The sequence below is a fragment of the Physcomitrium patens genome, chromosome 10 (assembly GCF_059467195.1).
Source record: "Physcomitrium patens ecotype Gransden chromosome 10, ASM5946719v1, whole genome shotgun sequence".
NCBI lineage: Eukaryota > Viridiplantae > Streptophyta > Bryopsida > Funariales > Funariaceae > Physcomitrium > Physcomitrium patens.
In genome coordinates this window covers 12,199,812-12,219,426 of record NC_143419.1, presented here as the reverse complement: position 1 = coordinate 12,219,426, position 19,615 = coordinate 12,199,812, and the positions used below count along the sequence as shown (strand labels likewise).

At 33.8% G+C, this 19,615-nt stretch overlaps 2 protein-coding genes across 26 annotated transcripts; one reads left to right on the top strand and one right to left on the bottom strand.

The window, feature by feature from the left end:
* The first annotated feature begins 8,931 nt into the window (after positions 1-8,931).
* On the top strand, positions 8,932-18,051 carry LOC112287187 (uncharacterized). Of its 25 annotated transcripts, none has more exons than XM_090253772.1 (11): positions 8,932-9,401; positions 9,693-9,810; positions 10,370-10,433; positions 10,617-10,646; positions 10,864-11,641; positions 13,207-13,262; positions 13,394-15,136; positions 15,250-15,547; positions 15,812-16,065; positions 16,467-16,589; positions 17,132-18,051. In XM_090253772.1, exons 1-5 carry the CDS (start codon positions 9,222-9,224, stop codon positions 11,045-11,047), a joined length of 576 nt encoding a protein of 191 aa, XP_090109898.1. In that variant the 5' UTR covers positions 8,932-9,221; the 3' UTR covers positions 11,048-11,641; positions 13,207-13,262; positions 13,394-15,136; positions 15,250-15,547; positions 15,812-16,065; positions 16,467-16,589; positions 17,132-18,051. The 25 variants fall into 25 exon arrangements, with proteins under 25 accessions (XP_090109898.1, XP_090109897.1, XP_090109900.1 ...); XM_090253771.1 differs by having other exon boundaries at positions 13,207-13,277; XM_090253774.1 differs by having other exon boundaries at positions 10,864-13,277; positions 13,394-13,624; positions 14,992-15,136; positions 15,996-16,065.
* LOC112287379 (uncharacterized) lies at positions 11,983-14,842 on the bottom strand. Its single transcript, XM_024530319.3, has 3 exons — positions 14,260-14,842; positions 13,199-14,082; positions 11,983-12,838 (listed from the first exon to the last, which is right to left on the bottom strand). The coding sequence occupies exons 1-3, from the start codon at positions 14,840-14,842 to the stop codon at positions 12,239-12,241; spliced, it is 2,067 nt and encodes a 688-aa protein (XP_024386087.2). The 3' UTR covers positions 11,983-12,238.
* Positions 18,052-19,615: the final 1,564 nt, after the last annotated feature.

Below are 19,615 nucleotides of genomic sequence, written 5' to 3'. Positions count from 1 at the left end.
AATTGACTCACAAGTGCGGCATCATCCCACTTGATATCAGTTGCAAGTTGTCGAAATTGCGAAGCATATAATGTTACTGATCGATTGCCTTGTCGCAAAATACGGATCTTGTTGGTTGCAACACGAATTGCATCATGTTCTCCAAACATGGATCGAAACTCCGCCAAAAAAGCCTCCAGATTATCCAATATTGGATCTCGTCGTTCAAGAAAAGATGAAAACCATGACAATGCTGAACTTGCAAGAAGTGTACCAATGAATCTAACTTGTGACGCTGGAGTTGGATAGCTCTGGGGTTGAAGTTCAATCACTAGTTGGACCTGATTGATGAATCCTCGAAACTTAGATCTGGTACCATCAAACTTCTCGGGCAAGGCAACTCTCGGTTCTCTAACACTCGAAGGGTGTTCCATTCTGGGAGAAGGGACATGGTTTGGTGCAGATGTTGAAGCAGCTCCAATCATCTCTATATCTTCACTTCCTACCATTCTTGTTGCTCCTTGTAGTGGTAAATTGAGTTGATGCATCGCAAGCATTAACTCCCTCAATTGTTCTTGCATCTGTGCCATTGCACTCTTCATTTCAACAAGCTCTGCCATAGTAGCACTTAGAAAAGAGAAGATGTCTAATAACGCTCAAAACAAATAGAAGAGAGGAATTGATAACAAAGAAAATACTAAGAACAATATCAGTTTAAAAGAGGGTAATCCGCAACTTCTAATGCGCTTATGTCTTATCAAGAAAAAGGGGTAATCCACTCTTAATCAAGAAAAGATAAAGCTCTGATATTGTAAGTGGACTCTTGTCAATCTGTCAAGGACAAGAACTCGATGAAAGCTAAAGAGTAAGTGAGACTTTTCTCAAAAAGAAATAGGACAAAATAGAAATATGTATATTAAGAAAGAAACTGGAATGGCTATTGCCAAAATACAAGAAAACTAGAGACCCTTGAAACTAGACTAGAAGCAAGAAAGGAGTTGACAAGAGTGAAGAGGGCTTCACTCTTGCCTCTATATATACTATCTAACTAGAAGCCACGTGGCGATGTTCTATAAGACCTCCAATATATGTTGACTTTCTAGGCCACATGCCTTTGCTTGTAAGGCAAGTTTTCTTTGGATGGACCACGTAGTTAGCTTGTTCTTTAAGCTTCCAACATGTGTGGCACATGGCTAACTTGTTGACCAAGTTTCTAACCTAAAAGTCAACTATAGACTCCTATAAAGTCAAAGCAGCGTCTATGAAGCTTCTAAGAAGCTTCTCTAGAAGATATTACATAATTAACCTACTTTTATCTACTTTTACATACTTTTATCTATTCATATAGGTAATTATATGTATGTCCATGACAGTTCTTAGAATAGATCAAGATGTCCTCTAGATAACAAATAACAAAATCGTCTTAAAATTTTCAAAAAATATCATTCATTAAATGTTGAAAAGCTGTTGGAGCATTGATAAGTCCAAAAGGCATGACATTGTATTCAAAATGCTCATATCTAGTTCAAAATACATTCTTTCATTCATCTCCTTCTTTAATATATACTAGATTGTATGTTCCCTGTAGATCTATTTTTATATAGATCTTAGCTTGATTTAGTTGATTGAGAAGTCTAGATATCAAGGATAGAAGATATCTATTCTTGATGGTAATTTTATTGAGTCCTCGATAATCAACACACATCCGCAATAATCCATATGTCCTCTTCACAAATAAGATTGGAGCTCCTACTGGTCATTTGGAATGACGTATGAAATTCTTGGCCAAATTCTCTTCAATATATTCTTTGAGTTCAGCCAATTCATTTTGTGATAAAATATAGATTGGTCCAAATGGCAATTGTACTCCTTTTTGAAAGTCAATTGAGCAGTCATAAGGATGATGTTCTAGAAGAGTATCCACATTCTTTTTCTCAAATACATATTGAAATGTTTGATATTGGCTAGGAATGCGACTTGAAGTCTTTACATCATTACAAATAAGTGTGGCGTAAATGAGACAAGGTAATTCTTCTATTGCAACATAGAAGAAAGCTCTTCCACCTACAAACATAAGTTTAATTATATTAGACTTATGACTTTTTATTGGATTAATTTTACTCTTAATTATACTTTTAAAAAAATCAAGGATACAAGAAATCCAATCTATATAAAGATTATATTTTTTTAACCATGATAAACCTAAAATGACTAGATTAGAAGAAGATTTAATTATATTAAAGATTATGTAATTACTATGACCATTTATTGCTATATCTATAGGAAGTGTTTCATGAGTGTCATCTCTAGAAGACAATGGACGACCATCTATGATTTCTACATGAACATGTTTGGTTTTTTGTACTAATGATATTTTATGACTTTTAATAAATTCTACATCTAAGAAACAAGTTGAGGTTTTTATATCTATGAAGGCAAAGGCTTTATAATTATTAGGTCCTAAAAGTAAATCTATCATAAAACAAGGAGAGGGTTCTAAAGAGAGGATAGGACCTTCATTAAAAGTTGTACAAGATTCGAGCTACATGGTCTCTATTATATCTAGACAAATTTGTTTTTCGACACATTGTCTTCTTTGATAGATGTGCTCATCATTTTGTGATTTTGTCGCTCCTTTGGACAATATTAGGGAGTGTGTTTAAGTTCTCTACAATATAAGCACAATCCTTCTTGACGGTGATGAGTCTTTTCTTTCTCGGTAAGAGGTTTAAAATGTATCACATCAATTTACATATCCTCTACTTTTGAATGTATGTATTGAGGAGATGTTGGTATTTCCATCAAATTGTAGTAATATTGAGGCCCATTTGTATGACTCTCTGATTGAAATTTAAAAAATTAATTGTCACATTTTACAACAAAATCAATTGCTTGATTCAATATTTGAGGATCATATAAGTTGAGCATCAATTTCTTTACTTCATATTGTAATCCATAGGGAAATTGGCTAATAAATGCAGCATCATCCCACTTGATATCAGTTGCAAGTTGTCAAAACTTTGAAGCACGTAACATTATAGACTGATTGTCTTATCGCAAAATATGGATCTTATTGGTTACAACAAAAGTTGCATCATATTCTCCATACATTGATTAAAATTTTGCCAAAAATGCCTTCAAATTATCCAATATTGGATCTCATCATTCAAAAAAAGATGAAAACCATAATAGTATTGAACCTGAAAAAAATATATTAGTAAATCTAACTTATGATCCTGGAGTTGGATAGCTTTGAGGTTGAAGTTCAATCATAAGTTGTACTTGATTGATAAATCCTCAAAATTTGGATCTTGTACCATCAAACTTCTCGAGCAAAGCAACTTGTGGTTTTGTAATACTTAAAGGATATTCAATTGTAGGTGGAGGGACATGATTTGGTGTAGATATTGAAGCAACTCTAATCATATCTATATCCTCACTTCCTGCCATTCTTTTTAATCATCGTGGTGGTAAGCTAAGTTGATACATCGCAAGAATCAACTTCCTCAATTGTTCTTATATTTGTGCCATTGCATTCTTCATTTCAACAAGCTCTGCCATAATAACACTTAAAAAAATATCTAATACCAATCAAGACAAGTAAAAGAAAGGACTTGAGGACAAAGAAAATACAAAGAATAATATCAGTTTAGAAGAGGGTAATCCACAACTTTTAACATACTTATCTCTTATCATGAAAAAGGGGGTAATCCACTCTTAATTAAGACAAGACAAAGCTTAAATATTATAAATGGACTCCTAACAATATATCAAGGATATGAACTAAAAGTTGATGCATAAACCAATGAAATTCTTATCAAAGAAAGAGTAACAAAATAGAAATAAAGAAATATGTGTAATAAAAAGAAACTGAAAAGGCTTATTGCTAAAAGACAAGGTAACTTAAAACTCTTGAAACTAGACTACAAGTAAGAAAAGAGTTGTCAAGAGTGAAGAGAGATTCATTCTTATCTCTATATATACTATCTATCTAGAGGCTATGTGGCAAAGTTCTATAAGACCTCTAATATGTGTTGACTTTGTAGGACACATGCCTTGACTTATAAGATAAGTTTTTCTATGTGTGGGCCACATAGTTAGCTTGGTCTTCAAGCTAACAACATAAGTGACACATGGCCAACTTGTTGACCACTTTTTTAATCCAAAAAATCAATTATAGACACCTATAAAGTCAAAGGAACATCTATAAAGCTTCTAAGAAGCTTTTATAGAAGATATTATAGAATTAACTTACTTTTACCTACTTCTATTTACTTCTATGTATGTATACAGGTAATTATTGGCTTATATGTGTATGTCCATGACAAGAAGTTCTTAATTAATTTTTAAGAAAATTTTAGACCAAATCCAAAACCAAATCCTAATCAAACTCTAGATCTTAAATAAACTCTTATCAAATCATATAGCAAATAGAACATCAACAACTAATAAATAAACTGTTGATATCAATTCAAAATTTGGATACTTTTTAACATCTTAGTTAAGAACAAGTACAAGAAAGATGAAATCAATTATACTAACTAATTAAAAAAAATATCAAATAATCCAATTTAGTGTTAGGTGGCTTATTACTTTTATCTAAGTGCTAAACTTCTAGTACCAATATCTCCTCTTTGAATAGTTGAATTTCTTCCAAATTTTTCCTAATATGTTAGAAAGGAAGTTTAGTATCTATTTTTAAAAAATTCACTTCAATCCAATTGAAAAATTGTTGAAGATCTTAGACATAGTCATTGATCCTCAAACTCCAATTTCTAAGACCTAAATCTACAAAAGCCTTCACACGCTTTGATCTAAGTATTTGATTGACCTCAAAATTTTTATATATATTTACAAATATTATACCAATACATTTTCCAAAATTCACTTGTATATTCACCACAAAACTCAAGAAATCTTAAAATTTATAAACTTATTTTTATTTCTAAAAATTTAATCAACTAAAAATATTATTAATTTTAAAAATCACTCAAAATTTTAATATTAACTCAATTGAATTAAATTTATGTTCGAAAATCCCTTCTTATGTCTACTCCCAAATTCCTTTATTTAATCTTTCCAAAGAACTATAGAGCCACTATAATTGTATAGTTTTCCACCTTAGGATCTGATTTTGATCCAAATTGACAATTAATCCTCTTTGGATATCAATTCTTGGCTTCTTAAGGTAAAATTTACTAAAAACTAATCTTTATTCTTTCCTACACATGCTTAAATTATTTAATTTTCCAATCTACTCTATTTTGCCTTATTTATGGCCCTATAAAGTAAGTAGAAGCCTATTTTGTAAAAAAGCAGTATTGGTACTTTTTAATTTTACTATCTTTTTGACTATTATCTATATTTTTAAGATATTTTTTTTATATTATTTTAAAATAATTTCTTCTATAATATAATATTTTCTTTTTTATTTCATTCAATAGATGTATTACATCATAATAACATTTTTTGTGAGTTTTTTGATGATTTTGTTGTTTGCTATTTAAATAGTTTTTTAATCTATTCTAACAATATAAAAGAGTATAAACTTCATGTTTGTTGTGTGTTACAAAAACTTAAAGATGTAAGATTACATATTAAGATAAAAAAAGTATATTTTCCATATTACTCAAGTTGACTTCCTAGAGTACATTATTTCTAATGAAGAATAAATAATGGATCTGAAGAAGGTCTAGACAATTATAAATTGAAATATTTTAATAATAGTAAGAAATGTTCAATTCTTTTTGGGCTTTGCCAAGTACTATCAAATCTTCATTTAGAATTTTTTTTAATTTGCAACCTTGTTTATATGTTTGACTTCTAAAGACTAACTTAAATAGAATAAAGAAGCTAAAGTAGTGTTTGATGCTTTGAAGAAAGAATTTACTTCTACGCAAATCTTATATTGCGTTGATTTTTTTAGGCATTTTTCATAGAAATAGATGCATTAAACTTTGCTTTAGGTATAATATTGTTATAAATTGGAATGCATGAAAAATTCCAATTTAATTACTTTTTATTTCAAAAAATTTTGTGGAGCAAAGATCAACTATAAAATCCATGCTAAAGAAGTTTATGCAATTATAGATTCTTTTTAAGAAAAACATTATTATTTAGAAGGTACTTCCAGTCTAGGCATTATATATATAGACCACAAAAATCTAAATTATTTTATATCAATACGTATGTTGAATCATTATTAAGCTTGTTAGAGTATGTTATTATGAAGATTTGTTCTTATAATCACATATCAACCTAGAAAAAAATAAGATTTGTCAAATATGATTTTAAAAAAAATATATTTTATACCAAAAGAAAGAAATGAATCTTTTAATCAATAGAGATGAATTTTCTTGAAGCTAGAGCATTTTCATCTTCAAGCCATAAAATCAACATTTATTATTGATTGAATATTTGTCAAGCAAGTTTAATCAAGTATGTCTTTACATCCTCTTGTTTATAATATTAAAAATAATTATATTAAGTCTTAAGATACTTTTAAATTTAAATTGAAAAATAACTATATTAAGTCTTAATGTACTTCTAAATTTAAATTTAAAAATAATCTATTCTATTTCTAGGAAAAATAATACATTCTAAAAGGTAAAGTGCAATTATATATTTTTTAAGCATGTCATGACTTTCAACAATCAAATATTTTGGATACAACAAAATTTTGGAACAAATATCTAAAGACTTTTAGTGGCCTCAAATGTGGAATGTAGTCAAAGATTTTGTATAATCATATGATGTTTGTTTAAGATGAAAAATTTCCTGTCATTGACTTTATGGATTTTTTCAACCATTATTTATTTTAGAACAAGTATAGTCTTTTGTTTCTATGGACTTTATTATGGATCTTCTAGTCTCATATTTGTATGATTCTATATTCATGATAGTAAATCAATTCACCAACATGGCATATTTTGTACTATGTACTAAATCTATTATAGGTAAAAAAAAATAAAATATATCTTCAATTTCTATCTTCTAATTCATAGTTATACAAAGCAAGTGAATCAAGTTTTGGATTAGTCTTTGAACTGAATCATCAATTAGTAAGAAAATGATTGGATAATTTTTTTGACATTGGCAGAGTTTGTTTATAATAACAATGTATATTCTTCTACTTAATAAACATCTTTCTTTGCTAATTATGATTAATATTTGTGACTAAATATTTTTGACTTCTTAAAAGTTGATAATCTTGTAATAAAAGATTTAAAAAATTATTTGTAAAGCTAAATTCAAGAATATATAAACAATTTTTCAAATCTTTTATAGATTTGAAAAATTATTTGTAAAACTACCTTCAACATGTAATTACCGCTCTTTATAGAACTTATTTCTAAAAAAGGAATGGAAATAATGTCATGGATATATATATATATATATATATATATATATTATTCTAATAGTTACTTAGATATTATGAATAGATGTAAGTAAGTTAATTTGATAATATCTTATTAAAAAGCTTCCTAGAAGCTTTATAAACCAGATTTCACATTCATACACATATATAGGTGATTTATAAGTTAAAAAATTAGCCAACAAGTTAGTCATGTATTATATATATTGGTAGCTTGTGGTATAAGGTAATGATGTGGTTCACATATAAAAAACTTATCTTATAAGTTAAAATATGTGTCTTACAAATTGAAGACAAGGTAGAGATTGTTTAGAACGTTGCTACATAGCTTCTAATTAGATAGTGTATATGGAACTAAGAATGAAGCCTTCTTCAATCTTGTCAATATCTTTCTAGTTTTTAGTCTTGTTTCAAGACTTTCTAATCATCTTATCTTTGGCAATAGCTATCCCAATTTCAATACCATATTAATTTTGAGTGAAAATCTATTCTTTTTGAATTACACTAGACTGTTTAGAATCTTTGGTTCTTCAAGATTCATATCCTTGATAGTTGGATCTAAGAGCTTTGCACATGTTTTAAAAAGTTTGAAAATTTAAATTCTAATTATAAAATTATAATTTAATATGAAATAAACTTATTTAAGATTTATCTAAGATCTTATAAAGAATTGATGTTGATATAGATTATGTATTATAAAACCACAATTATTAATATATAAAAGTTGTAATCTAAGAATAATACTTTTATACTATGTCAACTATGAATACTAAGCTAATTCAAAAATTTTGCTACAAAGGTTTTGAAATTGCTATAAAAGAAGATATACTTGGGACTAAAAATATTGTATGGTTTATAAATCATATACAATTCTTTAAATAATAAGAATTCTAAAAAATATTTTTATAGAAATATATAATATTTGATAAAGTTATTCTAATATAATTTAAGAGATTTCAAATATTTGGTTATTACTTTAAGATTCTTGTATTCAAAGTAATATAAAATTATTTAATAAAAAAAATTAAAATTTTTACAAGTTATTAAGCTAATATAATAGAATCTTATTAAATAAGGTCAAATAAATTGTAGAAATATTTTCAAATCAAATAAAAGAGCAACTAAGTAATTTTAATATATATATATATATATATATATATATACTTCACTTATTGAAGACATCCTATATGTTTCAAAAGATGCGAGGTATAAAAATTAAAATTAAAAGTAAATAAATAAAGTCTAGGATTTAAAAAATAGATAAAAAGGATTGATTATTCATGAAACAAAAGAAAAATATTAGTAATGTTCTATTCTGAATAATGTAAATGTTGTATTTCTATGTGCACCTTCTTTGTAGGATGTTATGACTGTTATTGACTTGTTGGTAACCACCACAACTAATTAAATGCATTATGTATACCCCAATTGTATAAAATGCGAGAATAAAAACACAAAATCATGTGTCAAATGAGGCAAACAACATATAAATTTCCATCTCCAACTAAGTCTGTTCATCCATAAGTTCATCCACCCCCCTGCTCAATTGGTTCCCAGCGCGCATTGAGCCTACTTCGCAAGTTCCTTGCTCAACCTGATATCTCATTTATATCACGGATCTCCGATGACGATCGTTTGCATTTCCTTGCACTCAAATTCATGCTTATGAGCGTGGTAACTTGGATGCAATGCAAAATATAGAGATAAGTTTATTTTTGTTGACGCATTGAACTGTTTCAATCCCTAAGTTGTTGTGGAGACTCCGTGCTCACTGCTTGAGCTCGGGCAGGTCTGGGCAAGAGAAAAATCCGAGTCATGTGGAGGCTTTCTATTGCCGTGGCGGAGATTCTTTGGCAGGGAATTTGGAATGGCGACGCCGGGGCGGAATCAGCGCCGTCTTGAGCTCCATGTCGTGTTTCTGCTGCTTTTCTTGTTTGCGAATTTGAGCCACGCAGTTTTGGAGAACTCGTCTATGGTTTGGCGGTACGCTGGGGAGGAGCCGAGCTTAGTTGCGTCGGTTACGAGTCCCCAGGAGTATTCGTCTAAGGTAGGAGTCTTGATCGATTTGCGTAATGATGAGTAGTGCAGAGCGTTGCTTTGTATGGCAAAAAAAAAAAACTATGAATTTACAGAATAAGGAAAATAATTTTTTTCAAGTGTGATTGATCGTTGAGGGATGGATAAGTGGTTTTTTGAATGATTAATCATTGTCTCATTAACGAGTTCGATGGACGTTCTGAATTTACTATATATCACTAAAATAGTTCGTGGAATGGAATTAATTGGGCACTGAAATGTGTATCCAACCGCGTATATGCTGGTGCATGGAAATCGCCAGGATTATATTTCTTTTTTAGAGTGGCGTGCAGTTGTTTTAATCCAGACATGGCGCGGATACCTGACGCAAAAAGTGACGCAAGAATCTTCTGCAGACAATGCCATTGATCTCGTGAAGGGTATTATTCTTTCTAGTCGATTCTGATCCAAGCATTACTTGCAAACGGTTCTGAAATTTTCACATATAAGTAGTGAATGCTGCATTGTTCACTTCATATTAATTTTTTAGAACATACATCTCAATTTTGTTCAACTGTAGAGTCTAATGAATCATACTAGCAAGATTTAACCAGATGGTGTTATTAATGTGAATGGCATCGGCCTGAAGAACCTCTGATGATTTCAAGACAGGTCTTTCTAGCAATCATATGGTACCTCATGTAGAGCTCTTTCAGCTTAAAAGAAATATAGATGAAATTCAGTGGTCAGTTTGATTCGTTTTCCTGGGTGTAAGTAAGTCATGACGTTGATGGATCCCCGTGATGATCTACTTTATCTTAAGTAAATTTTAATTTTCCAACTGGTAGGCTCTGATCTGTGTGATTGGCTCTTCGAATCTGTGCGCTCATCTTGTAAATCTATCTTCTATCGATCTGACAGAGATCTCCCAGAGCCCCTTGGACTGGTAGGTTTGATTCATGTACGTTTAAAGACTGACCGTGACATTATCTGTCCTAGGGCCTTGCAATTCTGAAACGAAAAAGTTGGTATCGTGCCCCGTGCAGTGCTTCAGAGTTGATCCGTACGTGTTGTTTCTTCGTAACCTCGGATTTTGATTCTTTATTAATTTTCCTCCTTCTCCATGTTAACTAATCCACAAGTCGATTAATTCAAGTCCTTCATACTTTTTTTCTACTGTTTAAGATACATGAAGGTCGTGTATTCGTTGCTGAAGTGCGGGGTGTCTTGCTGTTTTGTTTTGCAGGGTTTGTGGGACAGATAATGTCACGTATTGGTAACCACCTACTCATTTTTTTCATTTCTGGCATATGATAAAGACTATGCATCATCATTTTTCAATCAGAGAATTATGGATTATAGGATATATTTCTGGTGTGTGCATGCAGTTCTTATAATGTTAGTGGAATTTTTTACTACCTTAGATTCGCCATGCAACTTCATTTCGTTGGTATCTTCAGTACTGGTATTCTGATCCTTGTAAGTAATAATAGGTGTGGAGCTGCTGATGCGAAGTGTGCAGGAGTGGGCGTAGCTCATGATGGACACTGTAATTTGTGGGAGTTAAATGCAAACGTTGGTTCTACAACTGCAGTGCGTGCTGCTCAATCTTTACAACTGGTTCACATGCTCTGGCTAGTAGTCGCAGGTTTATTGATTGTGCTGGGTTCGGTTTGAATTCAGCGCATCACTTTCCGTTTTGAATAGAACGATTCTTTTTATTCTAAAAATTCAGGAGGTTATTCATCAGCACTTCAACGACTGTAGATTTAGAACTTGAGGCACCCAGGTCGATTCACCAGTTCAATTTTTGTGTGTAGTTGAGAACGTTCACGTACTGTACATTTATTCTACGATTCTTGTGGGGTAAATTCTCTCCATCATTACCTTTAGCATTTAATCCAAAGACTCCCTCTTTTATGTTAATTCAGTGTATATTCCTGGAGCACTTAGGACCAACCAGCCATTGTTGTTCAGCAGTGCAGGTGACCTAATAGCCAGGATTTGATGACCATTGTTCGAGACGGGTGCGTTGGTAGTGTTTGCTAGTCAGTGAGGAACTCTAGAGTGAGTATATGACCTGTGGAGGCATTTTAGATGCTTGAAGTCTTTGAGGAGACGGTTGACTTGTCACCACTTTCCCAAGAAGGACAGGCTCTTTTGAAGTAATTTAAGATTATGAGATTATGTACACTGGTATCACTAGGAACAAGGTAACTGGTGGTAATTGAGCTGGCTCGATCGGACTAGGCGTCCTCCGTTGTACCCAAGGTGATTGAAACAGTCAGTTCCCATTCACTTTTTATGGGATTGAATCGCAGCGAGAATAGTTCCCTACTGAGAAATACCTGTATTGCTTACCTTTCATGTTTTGATGACTGTTCTGACTCCTAATGCTGTAGTCTGTTTCATATCCTTTTATCCTGCTGTTATTGGACCCCGAACCGCCTTAATTTGTTCGATCACTGATTCTGAAGGTTTCAGGTTTAGAGGTTTTCGCTCCAGTAGTGAAGTAGGTATTTTACGAGTTCTCAATGAGTGATAAATTGCGGAGGTTTGTATTGGCACTGGTACTGGTTGGATTGGGGACGTTGCATACAAGATTAGAAGAATTTGCCGAAGGAATCAAATGGGTTGAACTCCACCATTACCTCAATATGCTTAGTTTTGACCACCTTTGCTACTTACATGGATGACCTGTATAAGATCTACTTCATCACTTCACATTTCGTTTAGGTTCGAGTTACCACTATGGTGAGGATGAGGAGGTGTTCAATCCTTGTGATGCGCTTGTGGGCTTTCTGAAGCTGTGAAAGATGCAACGCAATGAATCGGCTGGGGGATTTCCCATGTTTTAAGACTTTAACATCAATCCAACCTCCTCCGTTTGCGGGCCAAGGTCAACTGGTCCTCATGATGTGCAACTGATTCCTCCCCAAGAGCAACCACGTGCGAAGCCTCTTCACAATGTTCCCTCATCCTTCTTGAGCTTCTAACCGGTTGAGGCTCTGGCTCGATCCTCTCAGAGCCGGTCTCATACCCATCAGCGGCATTTGGACTTTGTTCAGAACCAGATGCAACTTCCTGTGGCGTTGAGGTTGCATTTATCTCGGCAAGCAAGCCATTTGGAGTCAGGTTCTCAGTATCACCAATCCGGACTGAACTGAGGTTTTCCCTGTGTGTAGTGGCTATGGATTGTGACATTTGATTTCCTGCAATGGGACGCTCCAAGCTTTGCATAAGTTGCTCGATGTTGTTGAGTCTGTTGCGCATGGTGGTGATCCAGTCTGATAATTGAGAGGGGTGAACTGCTAAGTGGTTGATGGTATCTTCCTGTGAATGTTGAGAACCTTGGGAAGCGGCCGAAGCCATCATCCGTCGTCTTTGTTGTGCGGCATCAGCATCAAGCTCTATGTTCCCTTCCATGTTTGCTAGCCGTGCATGCATTGATGCTAACCATGCTGTAGCCTGCACAGACTAGTCCAGTTTTAGTGAGATGATACAACTACTACTTGGCGCAGCTTGGCTTGTGTAAATACATCTATATGTGTAAAGATGTGATTTATTTTCTGTGAAAACAAATTACTAGCTATTGTTCTTGGCAATTTTCTAAAATTCGAAACAACTAAAGGCCATGCAGGGTTTTTTTAAACACTATGATGATATTTGAAAACAATTTAAAAGACTTCTGTTCTGAAGGTTCTTTCACCAGATTCTCATATGGCCCTCCAGGAAATTGTTAAGTTATTTTTGAGAAGTACAAGCATAGATGTGTTGGAGCCAACTTTGTTTCCCAACATTCTCATGTTGTGCATGTTTTTGAGTTACCTGTGTAGGGTCTACCGCAAGACGGCTGCCGTTGATTATATTCTCCCATTCTTGTGAGAGAACGGTACTGGCTGAGAGGGTTTGATGTCTTTCCCCATCTCTTTCCTCAAGGTTTTGGTTCATGGCAGCATTGTAACGAGAGTTTGCAAGAGCTTGCCGGAGCTGCTCTTGTCTGAAGGCTATTCTTCTTTGCAGGTAGCCGCTCTGTGAGTGTTCAATCGATTCGCCTGTCTCTCCACCTAACTGATTCACATCATGCTCCATGACTTGCAATCTAGATGCGGTTGCCGCACTTTCCTGTGGAATGTCCACTACTCTTCGCGTTGTCGCCATGATAGTTGAGACTTCAAAACCAAGTGGTCGTTGCTCTCCTTCATCAGTTCTTGTGGCTTCGTGCTCCATCTCCGACACTTGCTGACGTTCTTGGTTGGTCCTCTCCCTTGCTTCTGCCTCCCGAAGTTCTCGCTCACTCTCACGCTCCTCCCTCTCTCTCTGTTGTCTTGAGCCCTCTATTCTTCTTGCAGCAGGGCGCGGAGGTATCCTTTCGGTCCCTAATGCACCTTGCATTCTGGCTGAAGCTAGAGCACTCTCACGCCCATAAATTGGCGTAATGCTGTACTCGGTTAGAGATCCTTTGCAGACTGGACACTCTTTATGGTAGGAGTGCACGTGCAACCATCTGTACAGGCACGGCCAACAGAAGAGATGGCCGCAGCATGTAACAACCGCTTCGTTCGCTTTCTGAAAGCAAATGTTGCATTCGAAATTCTCCCCTATGCCTGTTGATTCTTCAATTGCTGTTATTGTCGAAGTCAATCGAGACAACCTTTCTTGACTCCCTTCAATTTGTAGAGTTTGCACGATGGTTCCACTTGTCACAGGCCCTGCTCATAGATCCAATCAGTAAATTTATATCAGAATACCCATTGCAGTCAGGAGAATTAAATTAAAGATTCCGCATCGATTAGTAATATTTTTAGAGTCGTGAAACTCTTGTGATATCTGTGCAATTTGAGGAATCTCCTTGATACATAAATTACGTTTTTACATCGATGAATTACCTGTGATGCTGGTTGCAGTGTTCTGTTCTCGGTTGTTGTGCTCTATGCCTGCAGCGACAGAGTGTACATTCGAAATGATTCCCCTGTTTGTCCTGTTCCGCCTTCTGATTCTCTGCCTCACATGTGGTAGACTCCGAGGCAGAATTCGTTGCATCTGCCCTTGATTTCCAGTATCAAACGTGGTCTGGCCGCTCTGAACGTAACTCTCTGCTTGTTGCATGAAATTTTGCTGCTGGAGCCCTGCATAACCTTGCAGCTGTTCTTGCACAGATGGACGGTAGCTTTGGTAACCATGATGCACCAGTGCTGGTGCGGCGTATATATTTCCAACATGTATACTACTAGGAACATAACTTTGCTGATCAGAGTGTAGTTGTTGAGAGTCTGCAATTTGAAATATAGGGTAACTCTGTGTCCCTACTTGCTGCATGAGCATATATGGATTATAGGTAGTTACTGGGGTTGTAACACTGAAGTTCAAATCGACAAGTCTCGAAACTGACATTTCCGGCTCAGGTCCAAAAACTTGAGAGCCTTGTGCCGTGCTGCTCTGATTGTCTGCCCCAGGCAGTTGTGTTGCCATGCCTAGAATTCTACCCAGCACTGTTTTTGCTTGTTATTGCATTGTCTTAGTAACTAAATTTTTTCTATGATGTGAAGACTCTGATCATAAATGCTTTGATGCTTGCATTCCTTGCCAGATTTTTTTATGATTGGTTGAACAAAGTGCAGGTGTTACGGGAATGAGGAGAAACTATCTCCTATCAGATATCACCTTCCAACCTGTCAGCTGCGTGATTTGTTGCTTTCGACATCATGGTTGGTCATGATGGTGAATGTGACGCCAATCGGCGGTGCAGGCTGCCTGAGCCTCAAGGTGTGCAACCGCATTCCATATTCGTGCTTATGTCTACGCACCAAGCATTCTTTTTCTTTTTTAAAAACCAACCATTCGATTGATTGGTACTGAATTCGTTGGTTTCGGAACAGTCGGTGGAATGTGCCCGATGCACTTGAACTGAAACCTGCCAACCCAAGAGCCTGGCACCACAGTGATGGCAAATCTTCTGTCGCTTGAGAGCAGATTGCACTTTGGGCTCTGAAGGATCCTGCTATTGAGAGACAAAAGGGTATGGACACAAACCTCTTGGGAAGGAGCATGCGAGTAACCTATTATCTAAATTTCCCAATCTCTTCTTGCCACGTCGGATTAAAGGAAGTGAACATCACTGTAGAAGCAACATTTGGAGAACATCAGATTGGAGTGAGGAGGATGAGCATACTGTTGGTACGCTGGTTTCTCCTTTCCTCACTTTGCGTGACTCATCGTCACCACGACCGTAAACAAAAATGAACAATCGTCCTATGTTAAACAACGAAACCGTCTTGCGGCTCCCTATTTAAGCTCGCATTTCTGAATTTCCCTGGATATGACGTAGCATTAATTCCAGTTTGAGCAGTTTACTTTTTGCTTGAGTTGAACTTAATTTTCGTGAGCCTGGATTATTAACCTCACAATTGTATTCGTATGGTTTCACCGCGCTCATTTCAGAGTCTATGTCAGGCCACAAATGGAGGTGAACAGGAACCTAAATGATTTTAAAACGTAACATCATGTACAAAACCTTGAGAACCTAAGGGTAACGAATCTGCTACATCCTCTTACTCTCTCAGAGAGATGAGATGAAAATAAGCCTAAACACATTCTCATCATAGCTCTTATTGTTACGCAACAGTTGTGAAGGTCTGTGATGTTAACCCTACCAGTGGTTTTAAGCTGAAAGGAGACCAGCGACCGTTGTTTCGGTGAGCATGCTTATGGTTTTCACTTATCGCTAATCCTGTCAATGTAATATTTCTGATCAATTTCAACAGTTAATCTTCAATTCAGTAGGCTCAACAGTTAAATTTTGAAAGATTTTGTACCAATTTCACCCGGGCCTCAGACCCGCGCCATGCTCAACACTTGGAGAGAAATGGTGGTTTTGTTAATCTAGTCTGCGTTTCTATAAGTCATAGAAGTGTTTTACAGATCCTCTATTTGTTATAAAAATGTGTCTCGTGACAAACGTGTGCCTCCCTCCTGTTCTAGTGTTAAGACACGAAGATGTGAGACAGCGATGATGCTCCGACTGGAATAGATTTCCTACTCGTCCCACATCATTGCAGCCTCATATTGATGATGTTGTAAGATCCTAACTTTGCAGAGTTGAGAAATCAACGGCAATAGGACGTACGTGAAACTTGTTCAAGGAACTGCTTGTCTTCCTGAATAGGAGTGCTTCGTCAACCAAACAACGTGATGGCTTGTGAGATACCCACCATGCCAGGTACATGCCAGCTTCACTGCAAATGTAGTGAATTAAATTTAGAAAAAAAATCTGTGAACGGTGGAATTCTGCACAGTAGGGTCTGAACCTGCATCAAAGCAAGCACCGAGCGTTTGTCACTCTCGATTAGGGTTTAGAAGCTGTATGAGACAAGAAGAATGTTGAAAGGTTTCTGTGGCGAGGTATGGAGTGCTACTACTACCGTAATTGAATATGCTGGATATTTTGTAACACGCCACCGGAATGAACTGAACTGAGAGTTGTTTGTTGAAACTGCCCTAAGAATTGACTCATTTTAATGACGAGTGTTCAGGGCTTTTATGGTATTTGTGTTGACTTCACCTTCTCTCCTTGTGAAAATCTCTCGTTTCGTGTTCTGTTAGCTCCTATTAGGAATTCTCTTAAGCCATGTGTAAGGTGTTACTAGGAATAGCAAGACATCAAAATATCCATTTCCTCAAAGTGTTAGTTGTGTCTACTAGTGGAAGTATTCGTGATAAAGTACTGATTGCTGAGTGACCTGTTGGAACATGAATCCGAAGCACCTGGCGGGCCAAAGAGCTTCAAGGACCTCAGCAAAGACATTGCAAGCAAACGGCAGCAGTCGCAAGGACAAATTAATGAAGATTATGACCTTTGCATTGACTTAACACTTCGACGGCTAGTATATGGCTCCATGACAGGATTAGCATCTGCACTTGGGTTGTTCAGAAGCCCCTCAACGCGGTAGGTAGCAGTTGCATTTGGCGCAGGGGTGGGTCTGGGATCTGCTTACGCAGATTTCTCACGCATCATGGGCGATAGAACGATATTTTCACCATATCCTAAATGGCCTCCTAATTGAAAACGTCCCCAGTTTAATTGGACTCTCGCTTCAACTGGTAGCTCCTGTGTCGAACCGGTTTTATCCTGTGATCCAACGCCTCCTCAAACGAAGAATTCTTTATCGACAGTTGCAGCAGACAGAATCAGTCTCTTGATGATCCTCTCAAGCCTCTCAATTGGAGCATTCAAATCTTGGAGTAATAAGTGGGTCTTTATACATGTTGAAGCCCATGTTACAAAGTCTTATAAAGGTTCCATGAAGAAAAATCCTGAATTTGAAAGCCTTAACTTTTAAGGATAATATAAAACGAAAAGTGGTCATAAAATGAACCAAATCATTATTTTATTATAAGTCTAAACATGTCAAATTGTATTTTGATTTTAACAATTGTAGTAAACAATTGTAGTAAAATTTTAAATTACATGAGTTACTTTTAGTGACTTAAAATAATTCTACTTAATTCTTTGACGTTTTTTATTAGGTTTTGGATAAGTTTGAACATCTATACTATAGAAAAAGGCTTTATTATTTCGGTTACTAATAGAACTCTAGTAACAAAATGTATCCTTTCAAAAAAATGTTTTCTTCAAAGAAATAAAAAAAAATATGTAATTAATAAATTTTATTTGATGTATACATAGTTTTTTTTTTAATTTCTTTTTTTACACATTGAATTTGGTTTTTTACAAAAATAAAAAATAGCAAAAAAATCCATCCAATTCTGGATAGAAAAAATCCTTATATATATCTATATATATCTTTAAATAAAATATTATATTATAGCTATTAATTTGGAATAGCCTAGGTTCTATAAGGATTGGTATGTGGTTCATTGAGCAAATGTATTGTTTTGGTACCATGTATCTTTAAAATTTCATTGCCTTTTATTTGTTAAAAATAATCATAATATTAATAAAATCTAAACCAATCGTTCAAAAAATTTAAACAGATTAAAAATTATACAACATTTATTTTTTAAACATGCTTGAACTTATAATCATACTCTATAGGAGGTGAATCTTCTTCCCTTATTCTAAACATTTAACCATTTTTTCACTTTATAGTTATGAATTATAAAACAATTCAACCTTGGTTGTTGTTATTATTAAAGATTATATCTATATAAGTTTATTTTATTTTTTACTATAATTAGTAGAATAAAATGATCTATCTTCATAATCCTCATTATTTGATTGTTTTTATATATATTAGATAATTGCATCATCAAGGAATAATATAAAAAAAAGACTGTAAGATATAATTTGTTTTATATGCTTTGTGACATAAAATTAATGCTATTTTTCCTTGTCTATGTGTTTGTTTTTCCAATATTGGATTGGTTTGGATTAATTAATAAATTTTTCTTCTACTAAAAAATATTACTTTATTTTTTTATACATATGTACATATGTATTGTTTAAAGTATCATACATGTGTATTGGTTCTTTATCTTTTTATGGCAATAATAAGATATCATCAACATATCATATTATGGTTTTTTATAAGCCATTTTTAAAAAATTAAAATTTTATTTAATTTTTAATTTATATTTTTATGATTTTAAAATATCTTATTCATAACCTCAATTACACAAAAAAATAGATTTGGAATTAAGAAACAAGCAAATATATATAACAATATATATATATATATATAAATCTTCTATAACATATTTAGTAGTTTAGTTAAGAACTAATTAGTTAAGGTCTTATAAGACTTGTCATTATGTAATTATGCCAACATTGTGTCATTGGTATTATATAAGTTTTTATTTTTATTTTTATTTTAAATTTTTAAAGTCTTATTGTAACCTTTTATAAAAATATATTATTATTATATTTTAATATATTTTAAAAATTATAAAATAATGCCATTAGATTCCAATCTTATAACTTTTTTCATCTATTTTACCAACCTGTTTAATTTTTTTATTAAAAGAAAGGCACTCAACAATTTTTTATCATTAAAACCCAATATATTCATAAAATTACTAAGAGCTTGTTGACTTGCTTCTTATATTAATAATGTAGAACTTTTAGATATATAAGTTTATTTTATTTTATTTTATTTTTTAAAATTATTAGTATTATTATTATAAAAATGGTTAATGAGTTTTAATTTTTTTAATATAAATTGACTTGCATGTTTGTAGTTTCTAGTTTGGTAATACAATAAATAAATAATTCTTTAGATTGAAATA